Here is a 22,951-nt window from a genome sequence, read left to right as displayed (position 1 = left end):
ATACAATTTGGAACTCTAGCTTTCCCCCCACCGCAGTCTTTTAATGCCATCTAATCATAACGTGCGCAGTTTGCGTCAAATCACACCCAAGATTCGCAACGAGATGAGCAGCAACTTCATGCAACATTCTAAAACCTTGCAACTGTGACCAGACATGTGAATGCTTTGCGACGGCTTGTAACGACGTGCAACATCTAATTCACACTGCTGTAACCTCCTTTCTGTAACGGTTTTGTGTCATTGCGAGTCTTTAAAACAGACGATCTGACGGGTTTTAGAAGATTAAATACAACCCGAAACTAAAAAAACAGACCAGGCCTCTACTGGAAACCGGCCTTTATCCCAAACCTGTAGCCACGCCAGGCGTTTAAAAGAGACAGGCGTCTCTTAGGGACTCGGCGATTATTTGAAGTTTTACGGTACTAAATGCCACAAATGTGAAAAGAAGACACTTATATGCACCTATTCTGGTACTTCTTTAAAAAATATGAAGCCAGGTTAACCAAAGCCCCATCCGCAAGCACTCAACCATTCTCTGTTCCTCCACGCTAGCACCCCCCACCATCCTCTGCTAGCCCCTGCACCTGTTACCACCAGAGGAAACACACACTCACTCTTATGCCTATTACCCGTTGTTGGTGGTTTCTTTGATTCTGCCTGCCAGGCAGATTGGCAGTTATTCTCAGACTTTCCTGTTGCGAACTGCAGAATGAAGCAGACGGGGGGGGATCTACTCCCCTAACCCAAATTGCTGTCAGAATGTAGGCTACTGTGTTCCCTCTGAATAATAAAATAAAAAAATGTTTTCTTTCATGGGTTTGTTATGTGTACCCCTAATGTTTAAGGCAACTGTGTACGAGGTGACCGCCTTCAGATTGAGAATAAGTCCAGTGTCAATGTCTTAGATACACAATCATTCACCTGAAGAAGATGACTGAGTATTTTTCAAGCCAATTCTTGTTTAAAACACATTTAGGCTAAGCCTCTGGGTTGCTAGGTTTTGCCACTGAGTAGCATAAAAGCACGGTGGGGAAAAGTATATATCTCTGTGGTAAAGCTGTAGCTTATAGTGTATAATAGCCTAATGTAGCTAAAAGGAAACGCTAACACAGGAAAATAAAGAAAACAAAGGAGAGATACAAAGTGTGGGCAAAGTCGTGTAGACGACTGACAGGGAGAACTGTAAAAAGAGAGGACTGTAAAAGGAGTTACAACCACATATAGTGGCTCCACCTTCCACTTGACACAACATTTCAGATGTATAAACAGGCCTGGTGGTTCTCAGAGTCCCCCCCAAATGCAAGACTGTAATGGCAAGACAGGCAACAGCTCGCTTCAACCTCAAAAAAAGACACTTCCTGTTATTTAAACATAGGCTATGGTGCCGGCTGAACATCTGGTGGAGAGTGAAAAGAGGGAAAAGAAAAAGTTGAAGAAGAACAAGCTCGGTGCTCTCTTCTTTTCACTTCTCTGGACTTTGGTGCACTTTCAGACGCACTCTCTTATGTTTTAGTGTGTTTGTTTTCTCTCCTTTTGTTCAAAAAACACATTAAAGGAGAAAAACAAATAACAGATTGGGTAGCTAATGGCTCGCTAAATGGAGGGAAAAAAGTGTACGAGAGGGAAAAAAAAAAATCCACATCAGATATATGGTAAAGGGGACGGGGAAAAACACTATTAGCAAGTTCAAACACGGCTCACTTGAATGAGCGGCTTTCGATTTTAAAGAAAGGACTACAGATGCCAGTCCAAAAAGGCAGATTATGGATATTAAGAAGGCCTTTTTCTATGGTGAAGAATAATCGGTGGAGTGATTCTTCTGACAATGTTCATCACTCAGATATGCTCTTGTGAAGCCTTGCCAACTACGGCTTAGATCTCAGCAGACAATCACAGCTCATAAAAAAGCATTCTGTACATGTGGCTAACTGGGTGGGGTGGGAAAGGGGGTACCTTTATTGAACAATACCCCCGCAGTATATTCATAAAAACACCATCGTGAAAATTAAGCTGTGGGGCAAATCTTAACATTTGATTTGTGGTTTAGGACCGTTTGTCTGTTAAAAGGTGCATAGTGTGCTAGTCAAAAGAAAAGGACTGAGACAGAGAGGGAGGGAGACAGACAGAGAGAGGAAGCGAGGGAGAGGGAGGGACGGAGAGAGAGAAAAAGAGAGAGAGAGCGCAAGTTCAGATGAAGAGCTTTACATGCTAAGCTCTCAATGGGGGAAGGGGAATATATTTGATCGGCTTCCAAAACGTGCTAATACCTATTAATGCCATCAAATGAGAAAACAACACATTGCACATTAAAAAACACCAGCCTTCTGTGGGTCAATCTGACTGGTTTTGTCTGCAGAGAAAATTTCATTAACAATATTTTTAGATCACGGTGACCAAGGGGAGGTGTGAGGCGTGGAAACTTTCACAGCCAGACTGCCACTCTGACCTGTGACTTTGGGAGAGGAACTGTGTGAATCTGTGCAGTTGGAGAAAAATAAAGCTGATTAGCTGTGCTGGTCTCGGCTGAGTTTAGTCAACAATTCAATTAATCTTGCGGCCTCCCCTAGGACTGAGACATTTACTGATGGGATAATATGCTGCACTTCATATCCACTAAGTCACAGATGTATTTACCCAACCCAATCATCATGGGAACACAAAGTTTCCCTCCAAAAAAAAAAAACTTGTCTGTACAGTTACAGCAGTGTGAGACAACAGCACATAACTGCATTTAGAAAGTTTAATAAATATTTAAGCCTCAACAAGTGTTGCTCGCTCTTAAGAAATAAATCACCAAACAATTTGGATGTGTAAATAAGCTTTGAGAATTGCACCTAGCATCTGTTATTAATTAACGGGCAGAATGTAACAGCCATGTACATTGTTGTGTCTGCTGACAGTACTAATCCCCCACCAATCCAAAGAAATAATGCAGCCATTCAATGCTTTGAAGCTTTCTCTGGGCCTTTCCTACCTGCTTTTGTTGGCCAGCCCAGCAGAAATGAAGTCTTGTCAAAACATTGGCAGATAAATAACGTTATCGCTCGCCTGACAATTTCACACCAAGTTCTGTCTCTGTGTCCTTCACATTTTGTACCTGGTAACTCCTCTTTGCATATCTAAGATGGGGTTTGTCCAGTCAAGTGAGACTGCCAGTGAATGTTCTTCATTATAGCCAACCCTGACGGTTGAGCGTCTGCATGGGAAAAGCCTCTGTCAACACAGGGTCAACGGTTTCGCTTTCTAATTCTACGACGACAAACGTGAAATGCGTATGCTGATAAAAAACATAAAAACAGGATTCTGTTTTCTTTTGGCGTACTGTATCTCAGCACGTCCCAGCTGCTATTTGTTTCAATGAAGTCATAGGTTACTTGATGTCTCCACAGGTCGACCGCAAGGAAAATATTGCAAGGGGTGTAATCTCGAAATCTCGAAATCTCAAAAGGGGGCAGAAAACAAAGCCCTAGCCTAGGAGAACACAATGCTAACGGAGATCACTGGCGACGATGGGGGATGCAGTCCTCATTTCCCTTTTCCTGTTTTCCAAATGGGGACTTCCACAAATGAATTCTGACCTAGCGAGGAGCCAGGGCAAAACAATGCCACTGTACAGTGATGGTGGGTCATTGTACCCCATGTCACAGAGCGGAGAACAATCGCCCCGTGGATGGTTCTGAATCGTAGAACACTAGGATTAGAGAGGACCTGAAGAGCCCATGCAGGATCTAGATACTTGAACCAAAAACACACATCGTCTGAATTTTGAGAGCACAAACGCCATTGCTAATCAAAAGCGGGACTGTTTTTGGGGGGGGCATGCCTGAACATTTGAGGGATGCTTGAAAAGTGTGAATTCTCTCATCCCAGCCTCCGTTGCGTGATGCAGCCTTACTAATGAGAGGGTGTGCAGCACGGCTTGGCACACTCACAAAAGAATGCCAACATGACCGTGGGCATTCTCCACTCCCTCTCGCTCCACGCCATTCCTTTTATAGAGTACCATTATCCAGCACTAATATGGCTGCCTGACAAACACAGAACTCTAAATGGACAGCCTTCAGGCCTTTCACAGGATGAAATCATGTCTCTTTCTCAGCGCCCCCCAAACACAGAGAGGGGAAGGGACACATGGTAGCCTCCACTCGGCCGGTGGTGGTGCACACGAGTAAACAGAACACGTCGTCAGCAGGGAAAAGGGGAACAAAAGATGGCTGGTTGGTGAGATGAGAAACAATGTGGGATGGCTGAAAACAGGTTATCCTGATGCCATGAACCCTCCCCACAAAAGAGATGACTGCTGTTAGTTCCCTTTCCCTGAGGAGACAAAGAAAAAAGTGGACGAGGTCTTCTTTGATGAGCCCGCTTACACAAATTCAAGTAATCCTCTCGGTATTCATAGTGAAAGCCAATTGTGTTTATTCTGAAATTCAGGCAAGTAGAAGAAAAAAAAACGCCCAGGCTATTTCTTGTTTTGTTAAAAAGTCAACACTCTATGACAAAAAAAGAAGTAATTTATGCCACTTTAATGCATCAGACTCAATCTTGCACCGACTTCACAGCACAATCGCAAATAACATTCATACAGCATTCACTCGCTCCCCTTTCTTGCCAGGCCTCTGGAATGCCTTATCACCATCAACAAAGAAGGAAGCCGAATGACAACTGAGCGAGCGGAACATATAAACACTGTTTTCTTTCCGAGTGTCATGCTCTCTTCATCTCTTTCTTTCTCTTTCTTCTCTTTCTTTCAGAGAGCTGCTTGCCTCAAGCAACAGGGGCAGGGTGATGAGGACGTTGAGTAAGGTGTTATCCAAAAGAATTGAAAAGAAAACACGGCCAGCTGTTCAGAATCCTAAGTGTGGAGCAACGTAAGAAACCCCTTAACCCCCGTCGTAATGAACGCCTCTAATCCTACCCTGACAGGAAGTCTCGCTGAGGCCGGGTGAGGCCTCATCTCCGGGGCAAGGCAGAAGGAGTCATGTACGAAAGGAAGACCTTGAACCCTGCAAAGGTCAAGTGCAGCTTGCCTGTAAAATTCGCTACCTGCTTGTTTGCACTTCACACCTCTGCTAAGTAGCACCCCGGAAGCATTAATTGAACGGTCATCATAAGGATGGATACCTTGGAACTCAATAGACAAGCGAAGCTCCTAGTTCCTTAAAACTTGTTCATGTTCCTCCACTAGCATGGACAACTGATGATTCATGATTTACTTGAAATCTTGCGTTTCTCAGAAAATTTGATCATACTATTTACGACATACAAAAGACTAGAGAGAGAACCTGCTAGAATCTGCTGCTAACTTCACCACATCAGCTGAGCACCAAATGACAAGTCTCTACATGATCTCAGACAGGCTTCTAACCATGACATCACAAAGTCACAAGTCTCACAAATGGCCGTTTGTTTATGCAGCTTGTTCCTTGCGTCCAGAATCTACCACTGCATTTATTTATCCTGTCTTTTTTCCCTCTTTAGTCACTGAGCAGAACCGAGCGCCATGAATGGGGAAGCATAATTTGAAGCAGCCCTCTTAGTCCCCAGTGCTGGCGTTTCAGAGAAAGGAAACTCTGCCGGCCATCCAGGTCAAAGTTTGGTGACGGAGACTTGAAGTCATCAGCTTTTTTCAAAAACAAATTAACTAAATTGTAGCATTTGTTAGTTCTACTGAGAGAGGTGTTCAAATATAAACACCTCTTTTGGGGAGAAGAAAAATATAATTTTAATTGCTCGCTAATGAACAGGTGCGGTCACGAAGAACCTTACATAAAGAAAGAGGGCTGATGAAGTACCAAGCATGCCGTCATACACTGCTTGCACATGCTCCGTGAAATGAGAACACTGGAGGGGGATCTTTTTTATTTAAATAAGAGAGTGTGTTGATGTGACAAATTGTTTACTGAGGAAAGTAAACCCAGAGGGTAGCATTGTGTCTAATGTTGCCTCTGTGAGCAAGGGTTAGTGCATCACACTCAGATCTTGCGGCGCTAAGACAATCTTGTGTACATGGCGAAGGCATGGCGAGGCATTAGAGTTCATTATGCCTACAACAGAACAACAGAGGAAGCGGCAAAGCCACACAACCCCCCACCACCACCACCACCACCACCACAAACATGCACAATGAACCTAAGTGAAGCTGAAACTAATGCTCCTAAGTGTTTACCTCAACAAATAATTTATCAGTGTGGTGACACAGGGCTAGGTGAGCCACCGCTTCATTCTCTCTACATTCCTCATCATTTGCAGTCTCTAATGGAAAAAATAAACAACTTAGTGATTTCTCAAGGCCTTAGTCAAGGGAGAACAGCAACTGACTGTTAAAAAAATAAAAAGAAAGAGAAGAATCATGGGAAAATAGCAACTCAGTCTCATGAACACCTGCTCTATAGCTTGGCCCTCACCAAGACAACAGATAAGCAGCCAGTGACCCTGCTAGATTCCCATAGTGTTGACACTTGATATTTACTCCATTCGTAGTGAAGACTCCTTCACTCTGCCCCTCCTGTGTGCTTCACACCTAATATCAAAGCTCTGTTATGATAGCAAAATTGAACAAAACCTCCCACTACCCAAAGCTTATGTTCACCAATGTACGTGTTTGTATGCTCACAAAACTATGTCTTGTTTAAAACGTTAGGTCAGAGAGTTTAATCTGGCATTCTGTTTTCCCCTGCTAAACGCTTTCTGTGTCACAGTTTTGGCTGCTCCCTTGTTCTCGTCATATCAGAAGAGAGCTGGCAATCCCACCAGCAGCACTGTGAGCGCCGTAGGATCTCACCCCCCGCCATACACATTGCCGTGGAGACTCTCCCGTCTGCGCTAAGAGAAGATGGCATTAGGATTGACACCTTCTCATCGCCCTATTCTTGGGCTCCCAGTTCCAGGAGTGAGAAAGTGCTAACAAGTTAGCAGTCAGCGTGGGTGCAAGCGCACACACTCTCCTTAGGTTGGTGGAATCTGAGAATAAAGACAGCTTCCTTGAACATGTACACACACACACACACACACACACACACACACACACACACACACACACACACACACACACACACACACACACACACACACACACACACACACACACACACACACGTCCTTTGTTTTTCTCCTCTTGATTTATAAGGGAATATGACAAAGGGGAAAGTAAAATGAGGGATATGACCCAGTTCCCTTTCAAGGGTTAATTTGGAGGCAAACAGGCTCTGGTGGAAAATGGGCACTCTGTTGCCTGATCTCAGCTGAGAGCAAATTGTATCAAATGTCTTTCACTAACTACATTAGAAAGCAATTACAGCATAATGGCTGTCTAAATCCATTATCAACATTCATCTAACCTTTAAATATTTAAAGATAATACCTATTTAATTTGTGAAATTTAATGGACTGCCTGCAAGAGTGCATGTCTATTTGCTATTGGCCCTTCACCCCTCCCCCCCCTACCAGCCCCCCCCCCCCCATCCTTTCAGCAGACACCTCTCACTCTCACTTGTTCACGATCTCACTCTCCAAATCTCCCTCACATGCGTTCTCCTTCTCCCCCACAACGACCATCACTCTATCTTTCTCTCTCTCTCTCTCTCTCTCGCTCGCTCGTTCTCTGGATGGATGGATGGAAGGATGGAGAGAGAAAGAGAGGGAGGGAGGGTGTTGCTCTGCCCTGGCCGAGAACAAGCTCAATCCAGTTGAACCGACTGCTGTTAAAAAACCTGCTCTGACAAACTAGGGGAGGCACTTTTTTCCAAATTGCACCACACTACAACCGGCAATTGATGTTTGCGGGCCTCTTTTGACATAATAACATTTGTTTTACGAGCAAAGTCGTCTGGGTAGGGAGCAGGCTGGCGACCGGGCCGAGGGGGGGTGGCGTACTGGCAGACGCTGAAGTGCTCTCGTTTCAGGAGAGTGAGGGAGCACAAGCCTGGGCCACAACAAGAGGTGAAGCCAAACCAGCAGCGCTTATTCTCCACTTACCTCCAGCCCACAGGAGAGCACTCATACCCTTTTCCTAAGGATGTGTTGGTGTGCGCTCTTTCATAAGAGTTGCGGGACAATAAAAAACACATGGCATCAAGGTGACGTTAAAACAAAACAAAACAAAACAAAACAAAACAAAGAGAAGGAAAGAGGGGACAACCGTTCACATACCTCTTAAAAAAAGAGAATAGTTAAAAACTATCAAAGTTTAGCATGTCTGGTAGGAATAGAGTAAGGGAAACAACTGTAATTATAAGCCATTTAGATCTAGTTTCTCTGATCATCCAAAGTAAATTAAATAAATAACATGATGTGTCAGAGGTAAGAGATGCTACGTAAAAGAGGTCATGAGGATTCATTAATAAGTTGAACAAAGCAACAAGGCCGAAATGTTTTTCAGAGAAAGGTTGCTTCAATTTGTGTTTAAAAGCTCAAAAAATGCAGTTTAAATTCAATTTGCCATGATTCAATTAAATACAGTTCATCTTTATATATAGTACATAATTTAATGCAATATTCCCACAAATGCTCACGTTAGACAAGCATGGTCACTTGAGGCCACAAACAACTAGTTACTTGTGTTCTGTAACACAAAATATGGCATGGATTCTTCTCCTCATAAAGAAAATGATGACATATTGGAGAACAAATAAATCATCTTTCCTTCTAAAAAAGGATCTTTTGTCAACGTCACTCACACAGTAACATCTGCTTTTCCCAATTTACACGTTCATCTTTGGTTCTTCATGGCCTTGTGGCTTCTCAGTTGTGAGGAGAAAAAAAGGCTTTAAAGAACAATAGCAACACCTTCCTCATCACAACAGGCCTTTGCCGTGCACTTAGCACAAGGATGCCTGCTCATCAATTAAAACCCAACAGCCAAGAGCTGCTTGGCACAAATGCTGCCAACAGGGGCAGAGGGTGGAGTGTGAGACCAGAGGAGTTGTTGTGTGCTGTGTGTGCTCCGTGTGAGGGGTGGGGGTATTTTGAAGAGCGGTAGACCTGTGAGGGCGGCGAGGGGGGGTTTTTTATGGTAAGAAGGCCTGCTGAAATAGTCGTGGAAAAGAAACATATGTTGGGGCACTAATCTTTTTTTGACAACACCGTGCAGATTCAGAGATGTCACTATTACTGGAGATGAGTGCGTACTGATGGTGTTGAGAGCACCTCAGACACGTTGATGAGGATGGGGCATTGCACGGACATATGGACGAGGCCAAAGAGACAAACACTGGGAGGTGACTGGGAATGTGGGGGTGTAGAGAGAGAGAGAGAGAGAGAGAGAGAGAGAGAGAGAGAGAGAGAGAGAGAGAGAGGAGAGAGAGAGAGAGAGAGAGAGAGAGAGAGAGAGAGAGAGAGAGAGAGAGAGAGAGAGAGAGAGAGAGAGAGGCAGCCTTGCACTAGTATTTTGTTTCTGCTTTGCCTTACACACCTGGCCTAACCATAACACCACCACATTTTTATTACCATACCAGAATTAAGGATGTGTTATGATATATCACCATTTTTTTTTCCTCTTCCGTTTCATGAATCCAAACATCAACACATATCTGAGAGTGAGAAGGCAACTACTTTAATACACAGAACATAAATAGAATAGAAAATATAAATGTTCAATTACAGCAGTTTAGCAAGCTTTAAAACAATTCTCGCTCTGTGCTTTTGAATGCGTTTTCCAGCAGTGTAGGCTAAATGAAGCCTGGAAGACTCTTGCTAAGGCAACACTACATTTCATTCACACTTTGGTGAAGGAAAGTGCTAAAGACTCTTCTCTCTATCCACTTTTTTATGGCGGGTAACTAGGGGAATGCTAGTGTGTGTGTCACACTCTCACATGTCCTCCTCAGGACGTGGGGCTCTTAGGGATGGTGTTTCTGGTCGCACCACCACAAATGAATGCAAACACATCTCAGCAGACACACTCCTTAAATTACTTTAAAGGAACCTTCAGGAACATTCAAAATCGTGAGGCAACCAATTACCAAACTAGAGAGTATAGATCCAGATTTTTAACCGCCGTGGGGTAGTACACTTAGAACGCATTGCTCAATAAATCTTAACACCTTTTGCAGAAATACAAAATATTAGCAACGACTATGCTCTGTCTTAAAATAGACAAAATAAAAGCATTGGCTTGTCTGAAGATCTAAAGTAAAGGTGCAGGAGCCTGCAAAGGGAAGTGAAAACAAAAAGTGCCAAAGCCAAAGAGGACACCGGTTCCCATAGCCCACACAGGAGCAGCCTCATGGGCAGAAGAGAGGGGGGGGGGGGGATGCATGCAGGGGGGTGAAGTGTCAGATGTGGTCGTGCTGCTCATTTACCTTTCAACAGCACCATACAGAAGCAGCAGGCCTCGCTGTGGAGTGGGTGTGCTTCTCACTCTCACGTCGCTGGGCTTACAGTATGATGTCAATACTAGAAGAGTGTGTGTGTGTGTGTGTATGAGTGAGAGAGAGAGAGTGAGTGGTTCAGCCACTAAGATTAGAGAGGTCAAGTTGATCTACTACTCCTACAGTGTGGCAAGTATTACCATAGCATCTAACACATGTCTGAGTGCTTACACGGAAAAAAGACCACGCTCAAAAGACTCCATGTCAGAACTTGTCTTCTTTTATAGCACAGAAGGCCTGCTCGGCAATCTCCATTAAAATGAAAGCTTCCTCCTCTGCATGCTCTGTGCTCAGCGCAGCGGTGGCAAGAAAAGTCATGAGTGGACGATGGTGGTCCGATGGAGACTCAGCATTTACATGATAATTTCTCCTCACAGATGTTTACATCCAGTTTATTAGGATTCCCATAGCGCTGACCCCAAACACAATTACAGCCATTAGGACAACAGAACAGGAGGCATCTTTGAAAATGACAGTGTGCTCTGTTTCTACATGTGTGGGAGTGTTATTTTTGTCTGTGTGCATGTGTGTGTGTGTGTGTGTGTGAGCGAGTAAGTACACACACAAACATGTGTTCACTTGCAAATGTGTTTGTGTGTCTGTTGTGTGTAAATGTGCTTTCCGTGCATGCGGCGATGGGTGTGTGTGTGTGAGCATGAGGTTGTGTTTGAGTGTGTTCAGAGGCGGTGCATGCGGCGATGTGTGGTGTGTGTGTGTGTGCGTGTGCGTGTGTGAGCATGAGGTTGTGTGTGAGTGTGTTCAGAGGTGGTGTGTGTGTGAGCATGAGGTTGTGTTTGAGTGTGTTCAGAGGCAGTGTGTGTGTGTTCAGAGGCGGTGTCCCTAAGGCCTGTCAGAGCACATAACTGCAGGCTACAAGTGTACACTGAGCAGAGCCCTCTGCCATTCTGCTTTACACATTACCCCAGCGCGCCGCTCTTCCGCCCAATCACAGACCTCGCTCCCGCGGGGAGCGCACGCACGCACGCACGCACACACACACACACACACACACGTCGACATGCAGTGGCACACTAATACCCTCATCAGAACAGTTTTACAAAAAAGAAGAAAAATAGTGTGTATATGCATGTGCTAAGGTATGTGAATGGATGTGTGTGTGCTTATGTGTGGGTGTGTGGGTGTGTGCTTGCTTGCTTGTGCGTGTGTGTGTGTGTGTGTGTGTGTGTGTGTGGAGGGGGGGGGGGTGTGTGCTTGCTTGCTTGCTTGTGTGTGTGTGTGTGTGTGTGGGGGGGGGGGGGGGGGGTGTGTGCTTGCTTGCGCGTGTGTGTGTGTGTGTGTGTGTGTGTGTGTGGGGGACTGGAGCTCTGCTCTCTAAATGGCAGGGTTTGTTTTATTACTCTGTGCTGAACACCTGCAAACTTAGAGGAGAAAGGGAAAAAAGAAGGAGGAGAAAAAAGAAGGAGGAGAAAAAAGAAGGAGAAAAAAAAGTCTGTTGGAGCGCAGAGCGCAGAGCGCAGAGGCCAGACAAAAGCCTTTCATGTGAGAGAACTTCTGTGGGAATGACTTTACTGAAGCTCTGGTTACATTCCACTGTCCAGCTCTGCTCTAAGCGAGCGAACACACACACACACAAAACATAAATGTGCCAGTTCCCAAAACAACTGGTACAAACAAAAAAAATAATAATATCCCAGCCCTGGCCTGCTCATTATCACTCAAAAATGAAAACGGCTAACGGGTCTATCCAATCCCTTCTAGTGATTTTACCTGCCAATACAATTACAATCAAAAACAAGCATCTTTCACATCTCTGCGGAAACAGCAGGACTAGACAAGCCAACAAGCTGTGCACTCAAACACAGCAGCTCCAGGAGGCAACAATGTGGCAACACTCAGGATGCCCAACACCTCGGACAATTCTGTGCCCTTCTCTTCATCTGTTTAGGGACCAAGCTAATCTTAAGTGGGTACCAATGCAAACACCACCACGCTTACCAACACACACACAGAAATACTCACACAAAGACAGAGCGAGAGAGAGAGAGAGAGAGAGAGAGAGAGGGGGGGGGGGGGGGGAGAGAGAGAGAGAGAGAGAGAGAGAGAGAGAGCTCTTTCACTAGAGAGCAAAAAGAAAACAACAACGTAAAACCGTATTTATTGGATAATTGACTCTGAAATTGCTTCAAGCTGTTTGGAGATGGACGTTAAATAAGTGGTAGCAGGAGAAATTAGCCTTGAGGTTAAGAAAGAGGGGGCAACAAGGGGAGTGCTACTCCCTCCATCCTAAGCCGAGGTCGAAAGCCACGCCAGAGAATGGATTTCCTCTTCCCAAAATAATCACACGCGCTCATCTGGTAATGCACACACCAAATGGGGGGAAAAAACCTCCTAGCAAAAACATACATAGGCCAGTTACGTATACATACAGATGCCTGCAAGCCCGAACACAAACAGACATAAATACATTACATACACCATCCAGCACGCGCAAACAAACACACACACACACACTTTCAGGGATGCACACAAAATGGCACAAACACACACACACACAAAACAGATGGGCAAAGACGCACACAGACATGTGGATACTCTCCTTCACACACACGCGCACACACACACACACGCGCAGGCGCACTCAGTGCATGTAGTGATACTCCACATCCTGACAGGGTGGAATGTGAGGGGGAGATCAATGTGGCAGCACACACAGAGCACGGGGAGCAGCGACCAGATGTTCGACCAACGATGGAAATAGCAGAAAAGTGAAGCTGCAGACGCTCCGCTCGCAAAAGGCGTGCACTCACCAAAAGCCAACCGAGCCAGTGTCTGACTGCATACGATCACATTTAGACAAACACATGCTCAGCTCAACCACAAACACACACGTCCTAAAAGAAAACCTATTATGTCTACAACAACTCAGACAATCCCACTCAGCCCAACACAAACTCTGTGTGACGGACACAAACAAACAAAAACACACACACACACACATAAGGTCTTTCAGCCTTCCCTCAGCCCACCACAGTGGCTCCCCTCTCTTCGTGAGCCAGAGCGGAGGCTGACGTCAGTGCTCATCTGGCCTGGTCTCCGGCTCGCCACGCTGGGGCTCTGCCCCACCAGGCCTGACCACATCCTCGGGAGGAGGCCTTTCAGGCCCCGTCGCAAAGCATCATGGGAGCACACCCGGACAGATGGCCACACCAGACAGAGACCCAGTCCAATCTAAACTCACCTAGCGCACTCCTTCGCTTGTGCGACTATACAGAATAAAAACTCAAACGTTATTGACAACATCTGACAAAAAGAGAACCCATTTTAAGGGTTAACGCTGCAGCAACATTGATGGCCTATGCCGCTCTCTGGGGAAAGTGATTCATGCGAGGCAGTGACAACAAACCTGTTCTAGTCAGTCACTCAGAAGAGATCTCTCAGTGCATGGGAAGGAAGATTGTTTTCTTCCTTTTGTTGTCTTTCCTTCTGGGAATTTGTCAAACCAACCTTATGTTGCTCTTGAGGAAACATGACAATGTGGTGGCAAAAAAAATGTAAGCAAATACATAGGCTAAATAGAAAGAAAATACTGCAAAACATTACAAAAACACTAAATGCAAACTGAAAACAGAACACACTAAATGCAAAACATGAGAGGGTGAGATTAGAATCTGACATGACAATAAAAACAGTTGTGTGCACACACAAACACACATTAACTCTTCACTCCCTGGTGAGACTCAGCAGCCAAAAGCATTAAAGGGGCTCCTGCAGACTCACACAAAGAAAGAGTGAAGGGGAGGGAGGGAAGGAGAGAGGGAATGAAAGAGATGGTGGAAGAGAGAGAGAGTGGAAGAAAAAGAAGAGAAAGAGAGCCAAGGCCTCGACCTCCAAACACCACAAAGCTCAGGTGGCAAGCAGCAGAGTCCATCAGCCACATCCACCAGCACTGTGAGACTGGCCCTGAATCTGGGCTCTGACAGACATGGCCATAGGACACACAAACACAAACACACAAACATGGCCATAGGACACACACACACACACACACACACACACACACACACTTTCAGGTAAGTCCAGTCTCAAAAACGGCAAAATGCTCTCCTGCTTAAAAGAGCGGCCAGCCACTGACAAACATAAATGTCTACTTTCTTAGCAGACCCCCTTCATTGGCCAGACCAGGAAATTGTCAGTAAAACATAATAGACATAGACCATACTATGAGCCCATTCTACTTTATGGCTTATTTTTCAACAAAACTGAAAAAACAAAGGAAGATACATTTTTTAGAGCGATAGTTACCAATGTAATAATCTTGATGCTAGTATATCATATTTTTGAGTTTAGGCTTTGGGATCTTCCTAATCAATGTTATAAACAAGGGGATGTTCTGAACCGACTGATGAAGGATACATTACATTTGAAACATGAAGGGGGCATTATTGCAGGGTGTTTAAAAAAAGGTTTATCTAATTAAAACAAAAACAAAAACTTATGAAGAACTGTTTGAAATCAGAAATGTGAAATATGACAGCATTTCCAAAACAAATAAGGCTTATGTTCAAATCATTAGTGAAGTGTCACAGGGAAGGATAAAACGAAGGCTTGCTTAACATTAATGTGAATTATTCAACAACAACCAAACATAGTGACTCTGACACATACGGTTTGGCTTATCTATTGTTGATTTAAGTCTAAAACAGATTAACTCTGAAATGTGTACCGACCTCACAGACAAACACTCTAGAGCTTACTAAAAGGAAATGACCCTTCCAGGTTTGACTCAGACTTCATCCCTCTGCCAGCGCCACACCGCAGGCAGTCTCCCTCTGACACTGGCACCTCCACCAAGAATAGCTCTCGATGGGGCCTCGCTGAAAAGAACAAGGATCGTCCCTCTCTGCAATCCCTGTCTGGGTGAAGATTTGTCCATGAAACATTCCCAGCTGTGTGAGTGACATTCCCCCACATTCCCGGTGGGGAGGTGGCAAATTCCAGGCTATGAGTTCTTTCAGGGCCCAGCCTCCGGGCCGATGATGTGGCGACACACTAAAACGTTATCAAAGCTTTTGAAAATCCACCAGCAAACCCTGACGCACAGCGTGGGCCTATGGAAACACACCGACCAAGTGGCACACCGCTGCATGTGACATGCTAGCATTAGCCTCCAACGTGCTTGGCTCTAACCTGCCGGCAGCCACAACAGTCTGCCGTCTCACTCCTCGCCACAACAGTCAACCAAACTACTGTAGTGCCTTAATTAAAGTTCTCCATTACAGAGTGAGCTGTTTCACCTATGGAGTTAATTATAAGCCACGTTGACATTCTCCTGTCTTTATTTTCCTAAGAACTAATTATGCTTTTTTTTCCCCATCCTTTTGTCTATTTTCACTTTTTCAGTCTACCTTCATCTGCAGGTGCGGCGATGAGCGTGGCTGCAGTCTGAAATAGAGTGAGAATCAGAACACATCTCAGACAGCTTCCACAGGGCAGGGAGATCTACTGGGCGACCACCGACCCAGCCAAATTCTACACTAATTACTCAACTGTCTCAAACACTTCAGTCAGACTTTTCACTGATACAGACTAATTGCTATCATCAATGTATACTGAACATCAACAGGACTGTAACAAAGGGAAGCATGTATGAAGCAACAACTACATTTTTCAATAATGCTTGATGTCTCTACATCTTCCTGTTGATACTCTGGAGGCATGGTACTATAACTCATTTAAGGAGGATATAACAACTGCCTCATTTCTTTCCATACACTCTAATTGAAATCACTTTAAACAGCATGATTTACATTATTCTATTAATAGTCATCTCTCAGCAACAGGAGCCAGCTCTGATAATCCTTTGAGACTGCACACTTACTGACAAAGACAAGACGAAGGTCGAAGGTCACGCTCTTAACCAACATTAGATCATTTAAAACAAAACAATGGCATTGTTCTCCTTTTCATTACAATATTTAAATGAGCAGACATAATATTCTTTACCATGAGAACTTTCAAGAACTAGAAAATACTAAGGTCAAGTATTCCTTGGGTATTGTATGAAACAACCCATGCCTCACTCTAAATAAGAATTAGAGTGCATTATAATGAAAACACTCAGTCCACAACCTGACCAAAAAGCCTTGAATTTGTAGCACACACCACCCTGTATATCAAGTTGTTGGGCAGCCTCTGCTCCTAGCTTGGATGAGCCTCAGCATCTCTGCACCTCCAACCCCTGAATGTTTGGTCTGCTCGCCTCTCTGGGTGGAGGGAAAGCTTCCAGAGCTACACCAATCCATCCACCACTATTCAATCACCACAATACACAAAAGGGATTACTGACATTACTGACAAAAAATTAGCCTATGCTAATGGCCCACGGTTAAGACAACAGACACCTTCCTCTCCCACCCTCCTTTCTTCTCTCGTCCCTCTCTATTCTATTCTGAGGGAGCAAAGACCTGAAAGAGGCTGATCTTCAGACACAAGCCTGAAAATATTATCGTTATGAACACAGCAATTATTAGTATTAAATCATAAATAGTACTAATAATATTGCTATTATAGCTAAAATGTCTATTAATTCCTAATCCGATGCACAATTAGAGCATGCCTCTGTGTTTCTCTCCCTCTCTCTAAGACGCGGGCACACACGCACGCACACACACACACACACACACACACAGTCTTTAAGTCGTTCTGCTTCCTGGGAATAAGACAAAGACAGACTCTCAGTGGTAAAGAGGTGGTGGGAGGAGGAGAGAAATCAAGTATTAAGTGACTGTTTCCCTCCGCTTCATCTATATTTTGAATGCAATCAGTCCCTTTTGACTGACAAGCATGACCAACACAGATTGGAGTGAAAAAGCGTGAGGGAGTGCGGCAGGCTGGTGGGGAGCGCTTTATCTGTCTGGGTACAAGTGCATCAAACAGGAGCAGGATATTATTAAAACACTCTTACTCTTGACTGTGACTTAATAAGCTATGCCGATTAAGAGAACAAAAATGTGGCAAGCGATCAGGCCTATCTGCCTGCACCCGAATTTCAGCGTCGCAAAGAGGTTGGCACAGGCTGCGCTGTGCGTTGCGGGTCGTGTGTGCCCGCTGCCATCCGGCTCACAAAAGGAAAAGAAGACGCCAGAAATGGATTTGGTGCTTTCTTCTTTTCTTTTGACATCCTTATGAACCCTTCCAATGCTGCTGTTCTAGCAAGTATAGATAAATAAAATAAATATAGACCTAGCATATGTGGCCAGCGCACATTTATAGGCCTCCCCTTTTTGTCAGTTCACACTTTATTAAACGTTTCCTCATTTTTTTGCATGCCAACTGCAAGTTGCATGGCAACAAGGTAACAGTGGATTCACCACCACCCACCCCCCACCAACCTGCCCCCTTCGTCGACTTCCCACCAGTGCAAAACTGCCACACAATTCACGGGAAAACACAGGATTCAAGGGGTGGAGAGAGGCACAGGACTGCCAACATCTCAAACAACAGGGAAGGTCTGGAAAGGTTCAGCTCAACCTTGAAAGAATCAGCCCAGCGACCGTCCACACACTTCCCAAAATAAAGAGTGAACACGAGCAATTCCATACACTGCACGAGTAATTCCATACACTGCACGAGTAATTCCATACACTGCACGAGTAATTCCATACACTGCACGAGTAATTCCATACACTGCACGAGTAATTCCATACACTGCACGAGTAATTCCATACACTGCACGAGTAATTCCATACACTGCTGTCTGTGTTTTGCTGTATTATATTTTGTGTTGTTTTGTTTTTCCTTGAAAAGTAGTAGCCAGTAGCAGCTCAGGCACTGGAAATGGCAAAGCCATGCCTTTCAATTCCACTGAAAGAAACTCCACAAAAAAAAATTACAAAACATGTGTCTATGTCAACATGAGTCTATGTCATCTCAATTCATCACTACTTCTGTGGTGAATGTGGGGGGAAAATACTCAACTTAGTATTCACATACACATTCAGATAACCTACATTATTTATTGTAAGGAATGCATATTGTCATATTGTCAGACCAATACTATAAAAAGAATATTACTGTGGCATCTGCCTAAATTCATTTTAAATACAGGATTATTTAAATATGCAACAGTTCATTCTATAAGAGTAGTTAAGAAAGTCTAGTGTTATGAAGAAATGTAACAGTGGCACATGTAATGATGATAAGAGATGCCAAACTAAAAAATCTCTCCACGGTTATCTCTCTGACCACGGTGTTCACCAGCAGCCAGCATGGTGAACACTTCGCCCAATCCACAGCTGATTATGGCGCATTTCACCTGCTAAACAGGAAGACAACAGACTGCTGGTCCATCCCCTTTGTCCACCAATGACACATGGCCTGTCCAGCGCTCAATTCAATATCACAAACACGAGGATCAACATGAAAGCCTACAAACAGCCGATCTCGCCCTCGCTGTATTTACAACTCCGCAACTTGGAGACCGCTAATCGTGAGTCACGAGGACCGTGTTCTATTTGAGTTATCTTTTCAGAGCTTTTTGCCACACGCTGAACCCCATTTGGAAAGCAGAGCTTAACCCAGCTCGATGCATAAGGCAAAAAAGTGGAGCGCACAGTTGATTCGAGGCATGTGGTGCTGTGTTCAACCAGAGTCATTTCAAGACAAAAGCATTGGCATGGGCCGTGCGTCTGCATTTTTGACATGTCATGGAAATGTGACTGACGTACTTGAGCCTGTGAAATGTCCACTCCCGAGCGAGGTCGGTCCGTTCTTTCCACTGCTTACGGGGGGAGAAAACATCTAGAAAAAAACAAGGATGCAAACAAACACAACTTTGAAATAAAGTCCCTCTTTTTAATCAAATAATCTTAAATACATTTAGAGTGTTTATTGTAACCGTAGCTTTAACAAATTGTATGCATATCAATTTATCACAGAAATACCCACGAAGAGTAAGCTGCCTTGCATTTTTTCAATGCATGCTTATGTAAACACAGTGAAAAAAACTAGAAAACGGCGTTCTCCTTAAACCTTGCCATATCTCCATGTCAAATAGATTGTAGAGCGTTTAAATAAACTTGTAAAAAAAAACAGCCTAGTTATTATTGCACTGACCTAGCCTATACCAGACTCCACATAACACGGTTGTCAATAATTCAACAATCTATCATCCATGGAAAAGATACTACGGTGCTGGATAGCCTACATTTTAAGAAAAAAGTATCAAACTTCCAACAGTAAGAATAGCCTACAAATAGCGTAAAACGTTGCGTTAATTTACAGAGTTCAAGCCGAGTTAAAATTCTGTCAAGTAGCCTACTGTAGCCTATGAGATTTTTTTTTTTTCAGCAAACCTAAATTGACCGAGCGCCCATAGGTTTAAAACATGGCCGAAGGAAACATTTCCCGTAGCCCATAAACTTCCCAAAACCATTTTTCAAAAGTCAAATATTTCACACTGTTTATCTATTTAGTAGTGCGGGGCAGTTTGAAGGGTACCGGGGCTTCATGAGTGATAGAAGCACAAGGGAAAGCGTCAGCTTGTACCACGACATGAAGCCGCGACCGTTCCCTTAATCTCAGCACTCCCGACATGCTCCTACTTTCACTGGGACAATGCGGGGATTTCACCGTCTCAAAAAGCTGTCAATGACATGACAATATGCACAACACGTCTGTGTTCAAAACGTAAATATCACAGAAATCAAGCTATGAAAGAATAAAACAAGAAAAATACTTAAGTGTGATATACTACCATTGGTGTTGGGAACATTTTCAAATCGCTGTTTCGCATCTATAAGACAACAAAATTACTAATGCAATATCATATTTCTCTAAACATGGTTTGGAAAAAACACTTCATGATTTAAACGACATTTTACAAACTTTCTTGAGTCAAATTATTTACGGTAAGCTACATTACTGGCGTACATGTGTGTATAACACTTTAAAAGCAAAATGCCTCACATCTGATTTATACCACAGTACATAGCCATGCATAAAACAAAAAGTAAACATTTAGCGATAGTGCGGGGTCATTATTGATACTAAGATATGCACAACAATTGCTTACCGCGCTGAAATCCAATAAGTCGCTTAGTTCTTTGTCTGTCCCTAAGGCAGCCATTCGCTGTTGGTGATGCATTTTAGCAAAATCACACAAACCTAAAAACATGAAAACAAATTGCGGTCAGAAGACGCCCGGTCGCGCACTGACAAGGAGGAGGGGGGACCTAATCACTATTTCAGATCTTCCTCAAAATCCACAGATGACCACAGTCGCAAGATTCCACTTTGCGTTTAAAACCTATTCTTTCTCAGCGCCCCATCACGCAACAGGAGGTTTACTTCAAATGAATGAATCCAGAATAAACGATCGGATTGAAGATGAGTGGAATTTAAATCAAGACTTTCCCAAGTCCAGCTCCGCTCAATACGCAGGTTAAACGGAGGATCTCGCGCCGACAACCCCGTGGAAAGAAAACAAATAAATAAATAAATAAATAGTCTATAAAAACAGCGGAATATCGGGATCAAAAGAGATAGCTAGTTGGCTATCGCAGACAGTAACAAAGGTGGCTGAAGGCTGGAAAATATCTCTGAAAAGGACGGTGTTCATTAAGCGGGCTTTAAAAATAATAATTGTAGCCTACGCTTCCCTTCAATCGAGTTAAAGCACCATGTGCACTCGTGAATGATGTGTTTGTACAGCCACCTAGCTACCTTTTCACATAACGATACCTTTAACACGGATGATGGCAGCTACGAATTAAAATATAACCATGCCAGACAAATGAGAGATATGTGATTATGTGCTTTATTGTGACATCGAAGAGCATACATGCAATAAAGGTTTAAGTGCTTCGTGTTAAATAGTGCTGGTTTATACGTCTGCGCGCTCAGTCAAGTGACTGGACTACTAGCCCCACGAGCTGTCAACAACCATGTTCACTTAAAGCATAGGGTAGCCTACTCTATTTGCCCAGGACGTTTATTCCCATAAATAATTGGGGCCTAATTTACGTGGCTATGGACTGCAAAAGTGTCAAAAAACTACAAATGACCAAAAGCCACTTTTGATGTTTCCGTGAGCCTGCCGTAGGCTACCCATCACTTCTCTCAACAACGCTGCTGCATGAATTCCAACCGCGGCCAAAGCAAACAGTATGCTACTCTGATCAAATCTGTGGCTTTCGGACAGACAACCATTGCAGTAGGTTGCGCCAGTCTCTCTCACAATACTTCTTACTATAAACAAAATTGTTCACATATACTTAAGCTAATGTTGTTAGCTGTAGATTCAACTTCGAAAAGTTTAGTCGCGAGGGCTTGCAACACCGAGAACTAACATGTTTATGATGCTGACTGCTGATGTGCAGTGAAATTTATTCCAAGATTTTGAAGCCATATTTTAATCGTGACAGTTTACTTGTCCAATACATTATTGGATAAGGGAAGAATACAGGTGCGCTGAATATGGCTAATATCATACTTTTCAACTTCTGACTGAGATAATGTGCAGAGTTTGAGACTTCGAAAAAGTTTAAACATGACTTGTCACCAGAATACGCAATCAACAGGCTCATACTGGTTATATATGTTTTCGAGAAGGCTAAAACATAAACTTCGAAGCGCTAACGTCGTTACTAATGTCAAACAGTTTGGGGGGGACGTTGACATTCTAGTTAAAGTACCATAGCCAGCTATCCAGCAACAAAACAGTCTCATACTTCTATTAGAGTGAGGTGGATGATAATGTCATTGGGAGAGTGAAAGAATTTACCTTAGTTTTGAAGCTATGTTACTCCACAAAGAAGCAAAAATGCTGTTAAGTGTGTCGGTTAACTACCAGTCAACGCAAATTTAGTCAAGTTAGGTAAACGCAAAATACTTTTTTGAGGCTTGCTAGCTAGCGAGCTAGCTAGCGAAAATCTTTCTCCGACAGCGATGTGAAATGCTGGCTACATTTGTTTTAAAACACCGTGTAGGTTCCGACTATGGCAAGTTTGTAGCAAACGCTGACTTGTATCCAAAAATCCCCGCTACTGTTTTTTTAGGCTTCTTTTTATACTCCATGTAGTTAGCTATACAGCTACCTTGCCACTTTCCATTGCTCTAACGATAGTCCTGAAGCTGTAATGTTACTGTTCAGTTGCATGTCAGATAGGCGCATGCAAGCAGCGAGTCTCTTCCACATCCGGGACATGCATCACCCTCCAACTTCGGGTCATATTTAATGACGTCGTAGAATGAAGAGATCACATTTTTCTGCATGTCCACTTCTTTCAGCAAAACATTTCTAATAGTCAGATAATATTCAAAAGTGTGGCATAGCTGAGTTTACATTTTAGGCAACATTATCATAAAAATAGCATAGAAACTGTATTTTCAAGAGCATTTGTGTTAAGCAAAACTGGTGCAAAAGAGTAGGCAGGCCTATTTCATGTAGGCCTACAGACACTTATTGACAAATGATTGGCAATAAATAGCAACGTCTACACTGATGTATGTAAACAGTTACAACAATGAATACAGTCAGTCAGCTTTTGCAAGAACCATAAGATGGAAGACAAGATATGGGTTCAGGGGGGGGGAGGAAAAATCTATTTATAGTCTTACAA

General features: G+C 43.7%; 1 protein-coding gene across 20 annotated transcripts in view; it reads right to left on the bottom strand.

The window, feature by feature from the left end:
• Window positions 1–22,544, bottom strand: part of tcf4 (transcription factor 4) — a 162,241-nt gene extending 139,697 nt beyond the window's left edge. For 8 of the 20 annotated variants that reach the window (XM_042058464.1, XM_042058456.1, XM_042058465.1 and 5 more), the window contains exons 1-3: window positions 20,404–20,505; window positions 20,086–20,124; window positions 19,058–19,130 (exon numbers count right to left, since the gene is read on the bottom strand). In XM_042058464.1, coding sequence (XP_041914398.1) covers window positions 19,058–19,130; window positions 20,086–20,124; window positions 20,404–20,505 — 214 coding nt within the window. Of the gene's footprint in view, window positions 1–19,057; window positions 19,131–20,085; window positions 20,125–20,403; window positions 20,506–21,071; window positions 21,094–22,113 lie in introns of those variants that run through there. The other 12 variants (XM_042058462.1, XM_042058460.1, XM_042058473.1 and 9 more) reach the window with 12 other exon arrangements.
• Between the last annotated feature and the right edge of the window lie 407 nt (window positions 22,545–22,951).

This window comes from Alosa sapidissima, chromosome 13 (assembly GCF_018492685.1).
Source record: "Alosa sapidissima isolate fAloSap1 chromosome 13, fAloSap1.pri, whole genome shotgun sequence".
NCBI lineage: Eukaryota > Metazoa > Chordata > Actinopteri > Clupeiformes > Clupeidae > Alosa > Alosa sapidissima.
The sequence above is the reverse complement of the archived record's forward strand: the minus strand, read 5'-3'. Positions and strand labels throughout refer to the sequence as shown.